The sequence below is a fragment of the Myxocyprinus asiaticus genome, chromosome 30 (assembly GCF_019703515.2).
Source record: "Myxocyprinus asiaticus isolate MX2 ecotype Aquarium Trade chromosome 30, UBuf_Myxa_2, whole genome shotgun sequence".
Classification (NCBI taxonomy): Eukaryota; Metazoa; Chordata; class Actinopteri; order Cypriniformes; family Catostomidae; genus Myxocyprinus; species Myxocyprinus asiaticus.
The window spans coordinates 18,624,814-18,642,682 of record NC_059373.1 but is presented as its reverse complement, the minus strand read 5'-3'; the positions used below and the strand labels follow the sequence as shown (position 1 = coordinate 18,642,682).

Genomic DNA, 17,869 nt, shown 5'->3' with positions numbered 1-17,869 from the left:
CTTTCAGAGATAAAGGAAAGGTATTTAATGCGTTTATGAATATACATTCACGAATATACACGTAATCTTGTAAGACTTTCAACAGTGGAGCACAAAAGGCGATGGTTGGCATATTAGCCTCAGTCATCATTCACTTTTATTGCATCTTTTTCCATACAATGGATGTGAATGGTGACTGAGTCTAACATTCTGCCGACCATCACCTTGTGTGTTCCAATAATCATAAAGGTTTAGAACAACAAGAGAGTGAGGAAATTATGACAATTCACACACACACACACACACACACACACACACACACACACATATACACACAAACAGAAAATTTTTATCACTTTGATTAAATTAATTGATTATAATTTTTTTTTTTTTTTAATCCCCACTTTTGTTAAACACGGTTAATCCTGCAATTGCAAATGACCTACTTTTGTTTTGAACACAGGATGGAGTCCTAGGTAAGAAAAATAGTTCTCGTTCCCTGCAACTACTCGTCTTTATATTTGCCAACCGTTTGTTGTGTAATGTGTGTTAATGCGAAGTCATTGTTGTTTGTTTTTGTTTTTTTCAAGGCAAAACTGCGCATCACTCCCCTAAAAGCAGATTTTTCACTGATTATTTAAGCAATAAAATCAGTCGAAACATTATGAACATTATAACTCTGTATAGTTATGTTTGGTAAATTCTTGGAATAAGAGCGATTGAAACGTTGGCTTTCGCAGAAATGTAAAAGGAACGCGATGTGCTCACTTTGAAGGGGCTGTTTAATTCAGTGCGTTGCGTTCACTGTGTTTGTCGGTTATAAAGTGATACACAACATTATATTATTTATAGCACGGATGGTAATTTATATCAGATCAAATAATCGTTGAATTACAAGATAATTGATCTGTCCAACAGCAAACTACTTGGTATTTTTATCTGAGCACATTGATCAATCAAGTATCCTTACAAATATGAATTAGTGTGGGAAATTAAAATTGCGATTAAATGTGTCATTTGCATATGCAGGATCTCATACATTGAGTAGAAACTTTTAATAGGGGTGAATGCATCTTTCAGTCTTGAATTGGAATCCTCAGTCGCCATCTTGGGAATAGTTGACTCATCTGAATCAATATGGGAGAAAACGATTGGGCGGGAAAACTGTTAGACTTGCAGCACTAGCATTCTTTGACTAAAAAGAGTGTCCAACGCCGTTTTTGTGTCATTAACACAGCAGAGATGATTTTGGATCTCAACAGTTTTTTACTAGTATGCATATTGTTTAGGGGAGTGCAAACATCACTTTATAATTGTGTTTCAGTCAATCGGTGTAGCAGATAACGACATCTGCTCTCACCATGTGCAAAATAATGCAATGGTACCGTCTTTAGCATATTTTGTAATTAGCTTCGAATAAATGCCAGAAATCATGGTAATATATGAGATTATAACATTATTACTTATTACAGACACATTTCCTCATCACCATGAATGCAGCATTAACAATTCATGTTCATTTGTAACAAGTATTTTATTTGCTATTATTATTAAATCATGCATAATCACGATCAACCCCCTTTCTCTTAAATATTGTAGCCAATCCGTGTGCAAGGAACACTCATGGAAGTGACATTTTTAAATGTTTCAGCGAGCACAGAGGAGGGAACAGGTCTGAGACAGAGCTCAGATCTTTGTTTTTTCTTTTATCATGGCAAAGCCTGTGGGAAGTAACGGATTATAAAATTGTATTCATGCAAAACTGTGCATGAGGTAAGATTTGTCGTCTCATTGGAAACAGTACAGCAATGGTTGTATGGGAGTTGTTAAAAGTTGCACAGGCAGGTAAAGGCTAGCCTCTGTAGCTATTCTCACACAGCTGCACGGTGCCTCGCATTTGGAGGGATAATGTTAGTCTTGCACCCTGTATGGAAGGAACCAGGAGATCCCGAAAGGGTTCATGTTTTAAGGTTCATTAGTGATGAATGCATGTCCATTGGCAGACTTTCAGACAACGACAGAATTTAAACACGCAAATGAAAACAATATTTGAGAATCACAAAACAACCACTGTAAACAAAAATAATTAAAAACGACAGGCGCAAATACATGTTTCTATATCTGATATTACATTCTAGTTTTATTCTTTATGCTTGTCGTTATGTAAAAATCAGTTATCGGTTGTTTTTTAGTTAAAATTATTTCACTTATCCCAGCTTGAAGGTGCGCTCTTTATTTTTTTGTTTATGTCATCTCGGGCTTACACTGACACCTAGGGGAGTGGATGCAGCATTAGTAAACGCAATCATTTTCTGTTACCAATGCCATTGTAGAAATTCACTATTCACTGTCAGCCATTATTAATTTAATCCAGTTATGGAAGTGTCCAATAACAGGTCTGTTACTGAAACCAAGCCAGTAGGATTTGGTTGGTCATGTGATCCTAACATGGCTGCTCCCATGAGGGGACCTTCTCCATGTATAATAAAACAGCATTCATAAGGTTACTTGTATGACTAGAGTCTTCCTCTCATGGGACGGTCATGACTGTATATGTTTTAAAATGATTATTCATTTCCGTTGGATTAAAACTTTTTTAATTAGAAAAAATTACTGATCGCACCTTTAATATGGGGGGTGGCTGTTTGAAAATATCTCTGTTACATATGTAACCTTGGTTCCCTGAGATGAAGGGAACGAGACATTGCGTTCTACTAACGCATATGGGGAGTGTCCTTCTGCACTACCTAGTTGAAACCTCTCTACAATAACGCCAATATTCTAATATTGCTATGGTGTTTGAGCACCACCCTTTTAGGCGTGAAGCTGTGTGCTATAAAGCAGGTGTGCAAACAACATTCCTCAGAATTTTCAGACTGAGGGACAAAGAACGCATCTCTTGCACCTCAAATAACTCTGAGTCTTGTAGTGCGGCCAGGATTCGCAAAGTCTCGTTCCCTTTGTCTCAGGGAACCGAGGTTACGTACGTAACTGAGACGTTCCCTTACGACTCAGTACACGTGACATTGCGCATATGGGGAACAGAATCCCATCACGTCGCACTACACGACATAACCTTCCCATAGAGGAAACATGACACCGCAGTCTAGTGGGACGGCGACCGACATGAGTATGCCGCAAGTGAATGACCCTCATGGTCAGCCAGGAGGGGAACACTCAGAATATATATATGAACTATGGTCATATAGTATGGATTAACCCCTTCACGAACCCAGTCGGAAAGGAAGTTTATTTATAATGAAGAGCCTGTAACTTGGGAGCACAATGGACCGAATGCAGGCGGTTATGTAAAGTGACAGGGAGCCCGTACTTAAAAAGAGAGGCCTAAGTATATATTTGGCCAATAAAATAGCAAACGCTCTAGACAGAGAGGACTTGTTTTGAGAGAGACGTTATGTCTAGGTTGTAAAACCTTACAAATGTGTTTTGAGAAGACCATCCTGCTGCAAAACATGTCTTGTAAGGACACACTGTTCGTCCATGCCCTTGAGGAAGCCACGCCTCTAGTTGAGTGTACTTTAACACCAATCGGGCAATTCGCACCCTGCGACTCATAAACCAGGGAGACTGTATCAACGATCCAGTGAGGAAGTCTTTGCTTGGAGACGGACATTCCTTTCGTGTGTCCTCCATAGCACACAAAGAGTTGGTTAGACAGTCTGAAATAGCGTGTGCGCTTAACGTATATGTGTAGCGCAAATCACCAACCCGTATTACTGAGGCCAAGGCCAGCAGTGATGCGGTCTTAAGAGAAAGCGCACACAATTCAACATAGTCCAGAGGTTCGAAGGGAGGCCCCGCAAGTACTTTTAGGACTAAGTTAGGTCCCAAGTCGGGCTGTAGCCAGGCGAGGGGGATTTAGCTTCCCCGCCCCCTAGGAGTTTTGATTAAATCATGTTTTTCTATAGAGGTGCCAGTTTCAGGTGCGTGATGTGCAGATATAATCGCCACATAAACTTTGAGCATAGACGGAGTGAGCCCTGCATCCAATCGCTCTTAAGAAATGTACGAATTTCAGGTTTGTGGCAGTTCACTGGGTCTTTGCTGTGTTAAAAGCACTAATTAATGAACACATTCCATTTCAGTGCATAAAGGCGTCTCGTGGACGGTGCTCTAGCCTGTAATATGGTGTTCATAAATGACCGAGCCAATTCTGGCTTGTCCGCTGTGCTCCGTTCAAAGGCCACACGTGTAGGCTTCGCAGCTCTGACTGGGGATCCCAAACCGTGCCTTGTGTTTGAGAGAGAAGATCTTTCTTAAGCAGTATTTCCCATGGAGGCCATCCAGTATTTCTGCCATTTCCAGAAACCAGGACTGATTGGGCCATTTCGGCGCAATTAACAGAACTGTGTCCATGTCCACTCGGACTTTGCTGATGACAGAATGAAGGAGGCGACTGGGGGAAATGCATACTGGCGTTTCGCCGGTCATACGTGGGCCAGCGCTTCATGGTACATAAGTACGCCTCTACTGTTGTGATTACAGTATCGGAACGAAAAGCTCTCAAACCTAGAAAGGCAGCCAGTAGCTCTAGGTGGTTGACATGTCATGGCCATTTCGCACCTGTCCAGGTGTTGAAAGTCGGGTGTCCATTACACACCGCACCCCAACCTGTGTTGGATGCATTTGTGGTCAGCACTTTCCTTCTGAAAACTTGACCCAGCATAACACCCTGTTGCTGGTGCTGTCCATGGTGCTAGAGCAGCCAGACAGTGGCGAGTCACTGCGATGCCCATGAAAATGAAATTACTTCAATGTTTTTCACTTTGAACTGAAACGGACACTGAAGAATGATCTGTACGTGCTCGGACAGAATCGTGGAAGACGGAACACATTGAAACGAGGCGGCCGACATGCAAATTGGATCATATAACCATGTTCGATTGTTTTTAGCACCCAGTTGGAATGCCAGTAAGAGCTCACCACGCATCCGCGTAACAGGACAGAGGGCAATTTGGTATGTTCATAATAATATATAATGCACCACTCACCATCTGGAAGCGGTTGCACATAATGTGTGGGATTTGAAGTGGGAAAGCTCATTATTGAAATGTGTGAGCATCTCGTGGTAGCACTGTACTCTTTTTGCAATCTTTGTATGTTCAAACATGTTATAATGCGCCGCTCACCATTGGTAAGCGGTTGTGTATAATGTGTAAACTTTATTGCAAGTGATTAATGTGAGACACAGAAAACAACATTTTGAACAACAATATTCCTTTCACGACAAACAGCAGTGGGGAAGAGGGGAACAATATTGTGTGTCAGGAGGGCTTTGCTGCATGGGGGGGGTTTCCAGTCGGCGTGGGGCTTGCGCTGAGGCGGCTGCCTTCATTTGGGCCACGGCTTGTGTGGCTTTACCAGCGGCTCGGCAGCGACATTTGGCGGCGCTGAGGTAGCTGGTGTGGGGTTTTTAGCCGGGCACTAGCCTGAGACAGAGCGGGAGCGAGCCGGTTGTGATGAAGTACTGCTCCGTTTTGGCATAAAATGTCTCATATAGGGCTGCAACAATCGATTATCAAAATAATCAGTAAATCTTCGATTATTTCTATGATTAATCGGATAAAAATGAAATGTTATTTCCTGTATTTTACTCAAATATGATTTTTCAAAAAACTGAAATGATAAAGGGCATAAGAATTTGGTTTGATTTACTGTATGCTGAACTCACGATTCTATACTCTCACTTAACTTTGAATAAAGCCTGAATCATGAAAAGTTTGAATTTATTATTATTATTACTTTCATGACATATTTGAAACAGTTCCTTTTCTTGTTAAACTTAAAAAATGCTCATCATTAAAGAGTAAAATGATCTGTACAGCATGGAGTGGGACAAAAAAATCAGCCCAGCACAGAGCAGTAATGACACAAGAATAGAAATATTAATAATTCTGCCCAGCTGAAAAATACATAATTATGTTAGATACATATCCTTGTACACTGTCACTGATTACATACATTTAAGTATTTTAATATTATAGTTTTTAAAATAGTATTTTCACTGATTACATGTTTCTAAACTATTCTTTTCAAAAAATTGTTTGTTTATCTAGTAAAATAATGTTTGCCATAGTATAAATTTACTACTGTAATAAGACATTACATGTGGAATTATCAGGAGGACTTTCAAATATCAGGACCCTTAGCATTATTATTATATATTATATTCATCATTATATACAGTTTAATATAGTACAATCATCTGTAATCGCTGTGCAAATTCATTCTCGCACTGAAAAGACTTATCCCGGTGCTCACTGCATTACATGCGCTTACATGAGCAAGAGAAAACACTTTAAAAACCAGCACACCTTGACTGCTGAGACTTCAGTCTGACATCCATGAAAGCTGCACAGTTGATTACAATGAAACTCAAATCGTGGTATGATGTAAATGATTGTGCTCCCTTTCTCCATTGTGATCGGTTTCATTGACGCTGATGCGCGTGCTCGCTTGCTCATAAGAGTTTAACAAAGACTCGCTTGTGGTAAGAACAAACTGTTTTGCGAAATACGTGGCTGATTTGAATTCATAACATGTTAACATAATAAAATGTAGAAAATAGCAGAAAAATGTAAGTGATGCGCTGGAGAGAAACAATTCTCGCGCACCAAACAGCACAAGCACTCGGTCAACGCACCTGACGCAGCAACCGCTCCACATTAAACTGTACGCTTATTATGATCTTCTTTGAAGTGTTTATAAAGTGCTCTCGTGCACTTGACAACTTGGCTTCAACTTTGCTCCGTTGTTTTTCATGAGTTTCATAATGCAACACATTTTTCACTGGGCTGTGAAGTGACGTCACTGATGGGGCTTCTGCGTGCTTACCGCAAATATCCAACTAATCGATAATAAAATTTGTTGTCGGTTATTTCCATTATCGATTTTTTCGATTAGTTGTTGCAGCCCTAGTCTCATAGCCTGTAATTGTTGCTGAGTCGTGACGTAGCACTCAGCAAATCTATCCACAGAGCCTCCAAAAAGGCTGGAGACACCAGAGCATCAAATAGAGTGGCTTTTTCCACGTCACACATTTCCGTGAGGGTCAGCCAGATGTGACGATCCAAAAACATCAGGTTGCTCATTGACTTGCCAATGGCCTGTGCAGTGACTTTCGTGGATCGCAGCGCTAAGTCCATAGCGGTGTGGAGCTCTTTCAACGTCTCTGGATTGTAGCCTTGCTTGTCCATTTGTTTGAGGAAGTTGGCTTGGAAAACTTGGAGCACCATCATCGCATGGAGTGCTGAACCAGTTTGGCCCGCTGCTGAGTATGCTCTTCCAGCCAGTGCGGACGTTAGTCGACATGGCTTAGAAAGATGAACGGGCCATGAGTTCCACGCCCTGCTACTTGTCGGGCAGAGATGTGCTGCTACCGCCTCTTCAGGGGGGTAGTTGGGCATAACTCTTGTCTTCCCCATGGTCCACTTTATTGAGAAGAGTGGAATCGTTGTGCGAGTGAGCTGAATAGGGCGTGCCCCAGGATTTTGTCAGTTGAACTTCCAGGAAGAGCATGGCAGATCTGCGGAACGCGGTCGCTTGATGGCGTCCGGACTGCACGGACCATTATAGGCGAGATTTTTCAGGTTTCTCCGGAGATTACTCGAGACCGAGCTCTTCTACCACCCTTGAAAGGACGCCAAGCATCTCCTTTTCAGTGGCGTTTGCACGCTTCTCGCCCTTGCTGGGGGAAGGGGTGGCAGCGACATCCACTGACCACTTGCCAGATGCAGTGAGAGACATAACATCATCATCCCCAGCATCAGAACCACAGAATGTGACGAGGTTCCTTCTACAGAGGGCCAAAGCTCGTCACACACATACTGTATCTGCATAGACATGGAGATTGAGGGGCTCGCGGGGCGTGTGCCGGTACGAGGTCCATCTCAAATTCATCCTGCTCGACCTCGCGGCCCTGCTGTGCCGCCTCATGTTATCTATAGGGTGTCACAGAACAGGCGGGTGGGAGGGCACGTGAGGCTGAACCATCCCTTAGAACATGTTTTGAGACTCGCAGTGAGGGCAGTCTGTCTCTATGAGAGCAGTGTCTGCATGGGCGCGGCCCAGACAGTGAATGCAGCTCTCATGCTGATCTGACGGCGGGATGTGTCCCTTGCATAAGAAAACACTTACTGATCACAAAACATGTAAGCGGCACTTTTAGTTTTACATATATATATATATATATATATATATATATATATATATATATATATATATATATATATGCAGTTGATGTCAGACGTTTACATACACCTTCGCCAAATACATGTAAACTCAGTTTTTCACCATTCCTGACATTTAATTGTAGAAAACATTCCCTGTCTTAGGTCAGTTAGTATCACTATTTTAAGAATGTGAAATGTCAGAATAATAGTAGAGAGAATGATTTATTTCAGCTTTTATATCTTTCATCACATTCCCATTGGGTCAGAAGTTTAGATACACTTTGTTAGTATTTGGTAGCATTGCCTTTAAATTGTTTAACTTGGGTCAAGTGTTTTGGGTAGCCTTCCACAAGCTTCTCACAATAAGTTGCTGGAATTTTGGCCCATTCCTCCAGATAGAACTGGTGTAACTGAGTCAGGTTTGTAGGTCTCCTTGCTTGCACACACTTTTTCAGTTCTACCCACAAATTTAATATCGGATTGAGGTCAGGGCTTTGTAATGGCCACTCCAATACCTTGACTTTGTTGTCCTTAAGACATTTTGCCACAACTTTAGAGGTATGCTTGGGGTCATTGTCCATTTAGAAGACCCATTTGCAACCGAGATTTAACTTCATGGCTGATGTCTTGAGATGTTGTTTCAATATATCCACATAATTTTCCTTCCTCATGATGCCATCTATTTTGTGAAGTGCACCAGTCCCTCCTGCAGCAAAGCACCCCCACAACATGATGCTGTCACCCCCATGCTTCACGGTTGGGATGGTGTTCTTCGGCTTGCAAGCCTCACCCTTTTTCCTCCAAACATAGTTATGGCCAAAAAGTTCAATTTTTGTTTCATCAGACCAGAAGACACATCTCCAAAAAGTACGATCTTTGTCCCCATGTGCACTTGCAAACTGTAGTCTGGCTTTTTTGTGACAGTTTTCGAGCAGTGGCTTCTTCCTTTCAGGTTATGTCGATATAGGACTCGTTTTACTGTGGATATAGATACAGAATGTGTCTCCTTCCTGAGTGGTATGATGGCTGCGTGGTCCCATGGTGTTTATACTTGCGTATTATTGTTTGTACAGATGAACATGGTACCTTCAGGCGTTTGGAAATTGCTCCCAAGGATGAACCAGACTTGTGGAGGTCCACAATTTTTTTCTGTGGTTTTGGCTGATTTCTTTTGATTTTTCCCATTATGTCAAGCAAAGAGGCACTGAGTTTGAAGGTAGGCCTTAAAATACATTCACAGGTACACCTCCAATTGACTCCCATTAGCCTATCAGAAGCTAATTGCCTAAAGGCTTGACATCATTTTCTGGATATTTTTCAAGCTGCTTAAAGGCACAGTTATCTTAGTGAATATAAACTTCTGACACACTGGAATTGTGATATAGTCAGTTAAAAGTGAAACAGTCTGTCTATAAACAATTGTTGTAAAAATTACTTGTGTCATGCACAAAGTCCTAAATGACTTCTTTGTCGAAAAAACTATAGTTTGCTAATATTAAATCTGTGGAGTTGTACACACACACAATAACACAATAGCTTATAAGGATACAAAACTCCTGCCGTAGGGCTGCAGGGAATCAGGAAACTGAAGCGGCCCATTTACCAGCGAAGCACCAAGGCAGAGTAAATGTTCACCGGAACACTGCAGGGGAGCGAAGAGTCTTCTCCTTGCCATGAAGATCCCGCCTGCTGACTCTTGGAAGTCGACGGCGAAGTAGTAGAGGGCTTCTAGACGAGAGATGAATCGCTGTCGTGAAAGAAGAAAATTCTGAGGAAAGGTGTTCGCGTGCCTGCTTTTAGAGTGGACAGCTTCACGCCTAAAAGGGCAGGGCTCAAACACCATAGCCAGTATTAGAATATTGCCGTTATTGTAAGGAGGTTCCAACTAGGTCGTGTAGAAGGACACTCCCCATATGCGTTAGCTGAATGCAATGTCAAGTGTACTGAGCTATAAGGGAACAATCATTATTTCTCAAAATTCATTAGTTATCCATGGTTTTCCTGAGCAATCACTGGGTCAAAATCAAGACCTTTTTATGCTTTGTGATGAAGATGATCTAGAACCATGTCAGAATTTTACAGACTCAGGTATGTAATGTTTATTTTTACTTTTTAAAGACAAAAAACAACATGCTTGATTATGTCTTGTTCAAATGTGTGTGAATAAGGCATTTAATGGTTATATATTTAGAAAATGTGTTTGTTTAAATACAAAAAAAGTTTTATGTCTCATAGTTATTTATTCATTCATTTACTTGTCATTTACATTAATTTACTGTAGTCAAAAGTTGCAATAGTGCACTTGTGCCAGCACGACCTGATGGCACCTCCTCCGAAGAAACATCAGCTACTACTGGCATTACGAATCAACCTGTGCCTTTAGCTACTGGTAAGCAAGCATGCATCAAAGGTGTGAACAATAAAATTCCAATTAGGGCTGAAACGATTAGTCTGCGTTCTCGACAGTGTCGACAATAAAAAAAATTGTAGACAAAAATGTTTGTTGTCAAATAGTCGTTGGATCTCATTTAAGGTAACATGAGATTATATGAAACTCTAATGATGGTGCGCGAGAGCAGCACTGCAGCTCGCGCCTGACTGAGGAGAGGAAGAAAACACAGCTCACTGTCCAGATGCACTCTAAACTTTCCAAACAGCTTCAGGTGATGTAGATCGCAAAGTATGAGGGAATTATAATGCAAAAATACAAAATAAGTAAATGCAGAAGCACTGTCATCATGAAATAAAGCAGAGCCTGATCTGGCATTCCGCTTAAGCAAAACTTGCATGTCAGAGCGTGTAAAAAGCAAACAACCTGGCATTATATCTTTAATGCATCCTTTATTTAAGTTCAGAAAATAAGGAAGTGGGTGATAAACAAACTCCGAAAATGGCATTCAGTGCCATCAACGCCGCTTCTACGAGTCGTGTGAAGGGGGAGAGATTGAAACTGCACCCGACTGATGAATGCTCTAGCATTGGGACGCTCGTCCCTCGTGAGCATTTGCTGCAGCTAGATTATAAAGTGATGGCTTGCGATGTGTTGAATCATAATATACTGTATGTGTCATGGTGTGTATCTTTATTGTGAAGAAAATCAGCAATACGCAGCTCTAATAAGAAGAGAGAGTTTTGACTACCACATCTGGAGTTGCAAGTTCAAATCAGAATCAGAACGAGCTTTTATTGCCAAGTATGCTTACACATACAAGGAATTTGTCTTGGTGACAGGAGCTTCCAGTGTACAACCATACAAAAACAATACAAAAACAGCAGCAAGACATAGATAATAATAAAAAATAATTATACACATACGTACAGACACACACATTCATACATACACATGGGTAGTGCAAATCTAATACAATCTGTTATGTACAGTGTAAATACAAATCTGTTATGTACAGTGTAAATACAAATCTGTTATGTACAGTGCAATTTTTTTATTTATTTATTTATTTATTTATTTATTTATTTATTTTCTCTCTCAGAGGAATGAAATGGCAGAAGTAAACATAGTACTAAACTGTGTATTGCACATAGTTATTGCTCAATGGGGCAATTTAACTGTTCATGAGATGGATAGCCTGAGGGAAAAAACTGTTCCTGTGCCTGACAGTTCTGGTGCTCAGAGCTCTGAAGCGTCGGCCAGAAGGCAACAGTTCAAAAAGGTAGTGGGCAGGGTGAGTGGGGTCCAGAGTGATTTTCCAGCCTTTTTCCTCACTCTGGAAGTATATAGTTCTTGAAGGGGGGGCAGGGGGCAACCAATAATCCTCTCAGCAGTCCGAACTGTCCTTTGTAGTCTTCTGATGTCTGATTTCATAGCTGAACCAAACCAGACAGTTATTGAAGTGCGGAGGACCGACTCAATGACTGCTGAGTAGAACTGTATCAGCAGCACCTGTGGCAGGTTGAATTTCCTCAGCTGGCGAAGGAAGTACAACCTCTGCTGGGCCTTTTTCACAATGGAGTCAATGCGGGTCTCCCACTTCAGGTCCTGTGAGATGGTAGTGCCCAGGAACCTGAATGACTCCACTGCTGCCACAGTGCTGTTTAGAATGGTGAGGGGGGTCAGTGTTGGGGTGTTCCTCCTAAAGTCCACAATCATCTCCACCGTTTTGAGCGTGTTCAGCTCAAGGTTGTTTTGACTGCACCAGACAGCCAGCTGTTTAACCTCCCTTCTGTATGCAGACTCATCATAATCTCGGATGAGGCCGATGACAGTGGTGTCATCTGCAAACTTCAGGAGCTTGAAAGAGGGGTCCTTGGTGATGCAGTCATTGGTGTAGAGGGAGAAGAGTAGTGGGGAGAGCACACATCCCTGGGGGGCACCAGTGCTGATTGTACAGGTGCTGGAAGTGAGTTTCCCCTGTCTCACAAGCTGCTGCCTGTCTGTCAGAAAGCTGGTAATCCACTGACAGATAGACAAGGGAACAGAGAGTTGGTGTAATTTATTCTGGAGTATAGCTGGGATGATGGTATTGAAAGCTGAACTGAAGTCCACAAAAAGGATCCTTGCATATGTCCCTGGTCTGTCCAGATGTTGCAGGATATGATGCAATCCCATGTTGACTGCATCATTCACAGACCTGTTTGCTCGATAAGCAAATTGAAGGGGATCTAGAAAGGGTCCACTGATGTTCTTCAGGTGGGCCAACACTAGTCTCTCAAATGATTTCATGACCACAGACGTCAGGGCGACAGGTCTGTAGTCATTAAGTCCTGTGATTTTTGGTTTCTTTGGGATGGGGATGATAGTGGAACGTTTGAAGCAGCATGGGACTTCACACTGCTCCAGTGATCTATTGAAGACCTGTGTGAAGATGAGGGCCAGCTGGTTAGCACAGGATCTAAGACATGCAGTTGAAACGCCATCTGGGCCCTGTGCTTTCCTTAGCTTTTGCTGTCAAAAGACGCGGCTCACATCATCTTCACAGATCTTAAGTGCAGGTTGAGTAGCAGGAGGGGGGTTGCAGGAGGTGTTGGTGTTTGTGTGAAGTTAAGGTCAGAGTGGGTGTGGGGTGTGAGATTGGGCCTTTGAAATCTACAGTAGAACACATTCAGGTTGTCAGCCAGTTGTTGGTCCACCACAGGGTTAAGAGCAGGAGTCCTGTAATTCGTAAGTAGTTTCATGCCATTCCACACTGATGCAGGGTTGTTAGCTGAAAACTTGTTTTTCAGCTTCTCAGAATATCTTCTTTTAGCCACTCTGATTCCCTTATTCAGTGTGTTCTTGGCCTGATTGTACAAGACTTTATCCGCAACTCTGTAAGCATCCTCTTTGGCCTGACGAAGCTGCCTGAGTTCCACTGTAAACCATGGTTTGTCATTGTTAAATGTTAAATAAGTCCTAGTAGGAATGCACATATCCTCACAAAAACTGATATATGATGTAACAGTATATGTGAGCTCATCCAGATTGGTGTCTGCAGCCTCAAAAACACTCCAATCAGTGCAGTCAAAGCAGGCTTGTAGTTCCAGCTCTGCTTCGTTGGTCCATCTCTTTACAGTCCTTAATACAGGTTTGGCAGATTTTAATTTCTCTCTGTAGGTTGGAAGAAGATGAACCAGACAGTGATCAGATAGTCCCAAAGCTGCTCTAGGAACAGAGCGATATGCATCCTTTATTGTTGTGTAGCAGTGATCCAGTATATTTCTGTCTCTGGTTGGGCATGTAATGTGCTGTTTGTATTTGGGCAGTTCACGTGTGAGGTTTGCTTTGTTAAAATCCCCAAGAATAATAATAACTGAGTCCGGGTATTGTTGTTCTGTGTCTGTGATTTGATTAGCCATCTGTTGCAGCGCTGTGTTCAAACACACGTTTGGCGCTATAGACACACACACCAGAATAAGCGAGGAAAACTCCCGCGGCGAGTAGAAAGGCTACAGTTAATAAAGAGCGCTTCCAAATTAGGACAGCACATCCTCTTTAACATTGTTACATCTGTACACCAACTTTCATTGATGTAAAAGCATGTTCCACCGCCTCTTGTTTTCCCCGTTAACTCCGCAATATGATCCGCTCTGAACAGCTGAAAGCCCGGCAGATGTAACACGCTGTCCGGAATGGCATCACTCAGCCAGGTTTCTGTGAAGCATAAGGCAGCAGAGTTTGAAAAGTCCTTGTTTGTGCAGGTGAGGAGATGTAGTTCGTCCATTTGTTAGGGAGAGAGCGGAGATTTGCTAGATGAATGCTCGGCAGTGTTGTTCGAAAGCCGCGCCGACGGAGCTTGACCAGCGCGCCTGCTTGTCTCCCTCGCCTGCGTCTCCTAGCATGTTTAAACAACACAGCCGTGCCTCCGACTAGAATGTCAAACAAAACGTCCGAATATTCAAAATCCGGGACAATATTGACTGGTGTATGCTGTCGAATGTTCAGCAGTTCGTCTCTGGTGAAACTGACTGAAAAAAGATTACTAAACACAGGACAAACAAACAAAAATAACAAAACAATAGAAGCGCTCCACACAGAGGCAGCCATCCGCAGCGCCATCATGATGTAATGGCGTGCTGACTCCAGCCAGGTCTCCTAAGCAACCAAATTGTCCCGGTTGCTAGGGAGGGTAGAGTCACATGAAGTAAAGCCCTGCACGGGCCTCAAATCTAGGCCTTAGCCCGGCCCTGGCCTGTGACGCTCAGGCCCTAGCCCGGCCCTTGTCCGACAGCTTATCAGAATTCTCGGCCCGAGTCCGACTGGAGCCCGTGTTTTTTTTTTTTTTTTTAATTACACAGCCTATACTACTGTTGCAGCCATTAAAATAGTTTAGTTTTGTTTTTAAAGCAAAGTAGTTATTCTTTAAGTTAATTTAGAAAAACGTTTGTAGCATTTTTTGTTTGTTAAAGTTTTTGTTTTTTAAAGTGACGACCAAGCGGCCAGCGGCCGACAGTGAGTTGATCACGTTTGATCAATTTAGCAGCTCAAATCAACACTTGACTTGCCTACAATAAAATCCATAGATATAAAACACTTCAAGCATATCATACAATGTTAGTTTAAATGTTTATCACCACCACAGTAAAAAGGCATTTTTGACAAGCTGAAGCATGCTGCCCTGCTCGCAACAGCATGTGGAAAAATAAACGAATGGACTATACAATCTAAACAAATAAAATAAAAAAAACCATGCAGGTTATCTTACCTTACCTCAAAAATCAAGTTCACCACAGAACATGGCCATTCTTATTTCCAATAGTTTCCAACAAATAAAGTCCAATCAAATGAAAAACAAGACAGCCTCCTAGTCTTAACATGGCTACAGCCAGAAGAACAGTCTCTTACAGAGCATCGTGGAGAAAAAGCACAGCATCCACAGTGGAAGGTTTCAATCCAGTCCTCCTTTCTTCTATAACTCTTCCAGCTGCGCTGAAGGCACGCTCGCTGCTACTGCTGCTGGCGGGGACACTAAACACCGTGCGAGCCAGTCTTGACAGTCACAGTAGCATGGTCTCGTGTTGTTTCCACCAGCGCAGCACATCTCTTCCATCACCTTCCATGTTGGGATTGAGGCGCAGGTAATGTTGTACTTCATCGTTATCCTCCTCCTGCTCCACAATGTTTTCCCACTCTTCCTCAAACTCAGCCAGCACTCTCTTCTTTGCTGCGTGGCCCGCAGCAACAGGTGCAGGCACAGCTGTGCCCACCGCTGCATGAATCATAATTATAATTATTAGTTAGGCCAAGGCCAAGTAGGCTATGATTAATACATTAATTTAGAGGCCTTAATACAAGGGAAGTGACTTGGTGTGGTTGCCGGTGCAAAATAAAGTGAAATAATAATGATAATGATATTATTATTATTATCATATTATTATTATTATTATTATTAACAACACACGTAAAAGAAAATCACACCGGCTGGTTGATCAGCCCCTTGCGCCGCCACCCTCTCCTCTCTGAAGCGGGCTATCTGACATCTCACCAGCTGATGGATGTTATCCCTCTCGGCGTCGGTGAACATCCTTAATTGACTGAACATCAGCCATATGAATATGGCCAGTTTGTGAAGTGGCTGGATGTGGACTTTCTTCATTATGCACTCAAAGTGTTGTTGGCAGATAATTGCTTGGGAAGGAGTGTCCGACACATCTAGCTGGCAATGTTGTTTTAGTTTGTGTAGCCAAGGCATGACGAGGTTCAGTGTTGGGTATTTATCCCCTTCCAACTCCCTTTGTGCATCGTAGAACGGGCGCAGAAATTGCACCAGGAAGGCCAGCACATCTGGGGACACATCATGTAGTCACTGGCTCTCACCACGGCTCTGAAGTATCTCCTGTAACTCAGCGTTGACTGACTTAATTGCTGCTGCAACTCTTTTCGGATATTGTCTCCTGTTTTGGCCTCGTTTGGGAAGCTTGTTGTGGTGAGTACCTTGCTCTTCATGTCATATTGTGGTTTGACATAATGACGTGATTGACATGTAGCTTATCTTATAGTGATCATCTGTCCACATGTCAGTTGTCATGCCCACATTTATCAACGACATGACCCACTTGATCTCTTCACCCACGTCCCCTCTCTTAGCAGTCGCCATTTCTTGCACTTTCGGGAGATTGTGGTGGGGTCAGGGAGTAAACTTGTAGCTGACAGACAGCCGTGGGCTGCACCTACATTTATTAGCTCTTGTGCTAACTGGGTGAAACCGTTCCCCTGCTACTGTTTCAAATGGCCGAATGTCCATACAACAGAAATTCACACATTTAGCTGTGATTAGTGATTTCACCATAGAGGTTTGGCGAGGAAATCACTCACACTCATTTATTTGCTGCTGCTGGTTGGTCCGCTACATCCTCCACACTCAAAATGTCTTTGTAAATAAGATGATCCTTTCTTCTTACTATTGTAGCTTAGCACAGCCTTGCAAGTTGTGCATTGTGCATAACCAGTAGGCTCGTCATTTAAGGTTGTCACTACTTGAAAAACAGCCCAGAAGTTTGCCTTTCCTCATGTTTTTCTCAGTTTTAAGTTCGCCATTGCCGATTTTTCTCTTTATGTTCTCCATTGCACGTGAGGTGAATCATGGGCCGTGGGAAACCGGTGTGCGTGTGTGTGCGTGAACAGACTGTGTCGTGTGTCAGTGTGATAGATTATAAAACGTCTTTCTATATTTGTTTTACCATCATCAACTTCTCATAGTTTCTTTTAATTAATGAATTTCTAAAATATAAAAAGGAGGAGGAGCCTAAAACAGGCCCGATGCCCAGCCCGCGTGTGAACTATGACGTGAAAATTGGCCCGAAGCCCGGCCCTAGGGGCGTAAATAAGTCGGGGCCCGTCAGGCTCGGGGTGAAATGCAGGGCTCTAACATGGAGTAACCTCCTCGTGTTCACCATAATGTGTGGTTCTCGGTGAGGTGTGTGGTGAGTTGTGCGTGAATGTTGCTGAGAATAGCGTGAAGCCTCCACACGCGCTACGTCTCCGCGGTAACGCGCTCAAAAAGCCACGTGATAAGATGCGCGGATTGACGGTTTCAGACGCAGAGGCAACTGAGATTCGTCCTCCGCCACCCAGATTTAGGTGAGTCATTACGCCACCACAAGGACTTAGAGCACATTGGGAATTGGGCATTCCAAGTTGGGGAGAAAAGGGGAGAGAGAACAAAGAGAGAGAGTTTGTTTTTGTGAGTTAAAGATGGATCGAAGTGAACATAAAGGTGAGAGCTTGTAGTCTTAGCCTGTCTTTTCTGGCTTGTTTTCCAAAA

At 42.7% G+C, this 17,869-nt stretch overlaps 1 protein-coding gene across 1 annotated transcript in view; it reads right to left on the bottom strand.

Annotated features, from left to right (window-relative positions):
- LOC127421653 (retinol dehydrogenase 13-like) overlaps nt 1-16,201 on the bottom strand; it is a 28,938-nt gene extending 12,737 nt beyond the window's left edge. Inside the window, 3 exon segments of the mRNA XM_051664782.1 lie at nt 3,772-3,815; nt 15,607-15,814; nt 16,024-16,201. Coding sequence (XP_051520742.1) covers nt 3,772-3,815; nt 15,607-15,814; nt 16,024-16,201 — 430 coding nt within the window.
- Between the last annotated feature and the right edge of the window lie 1,668 nt (nt 16,202-17,869).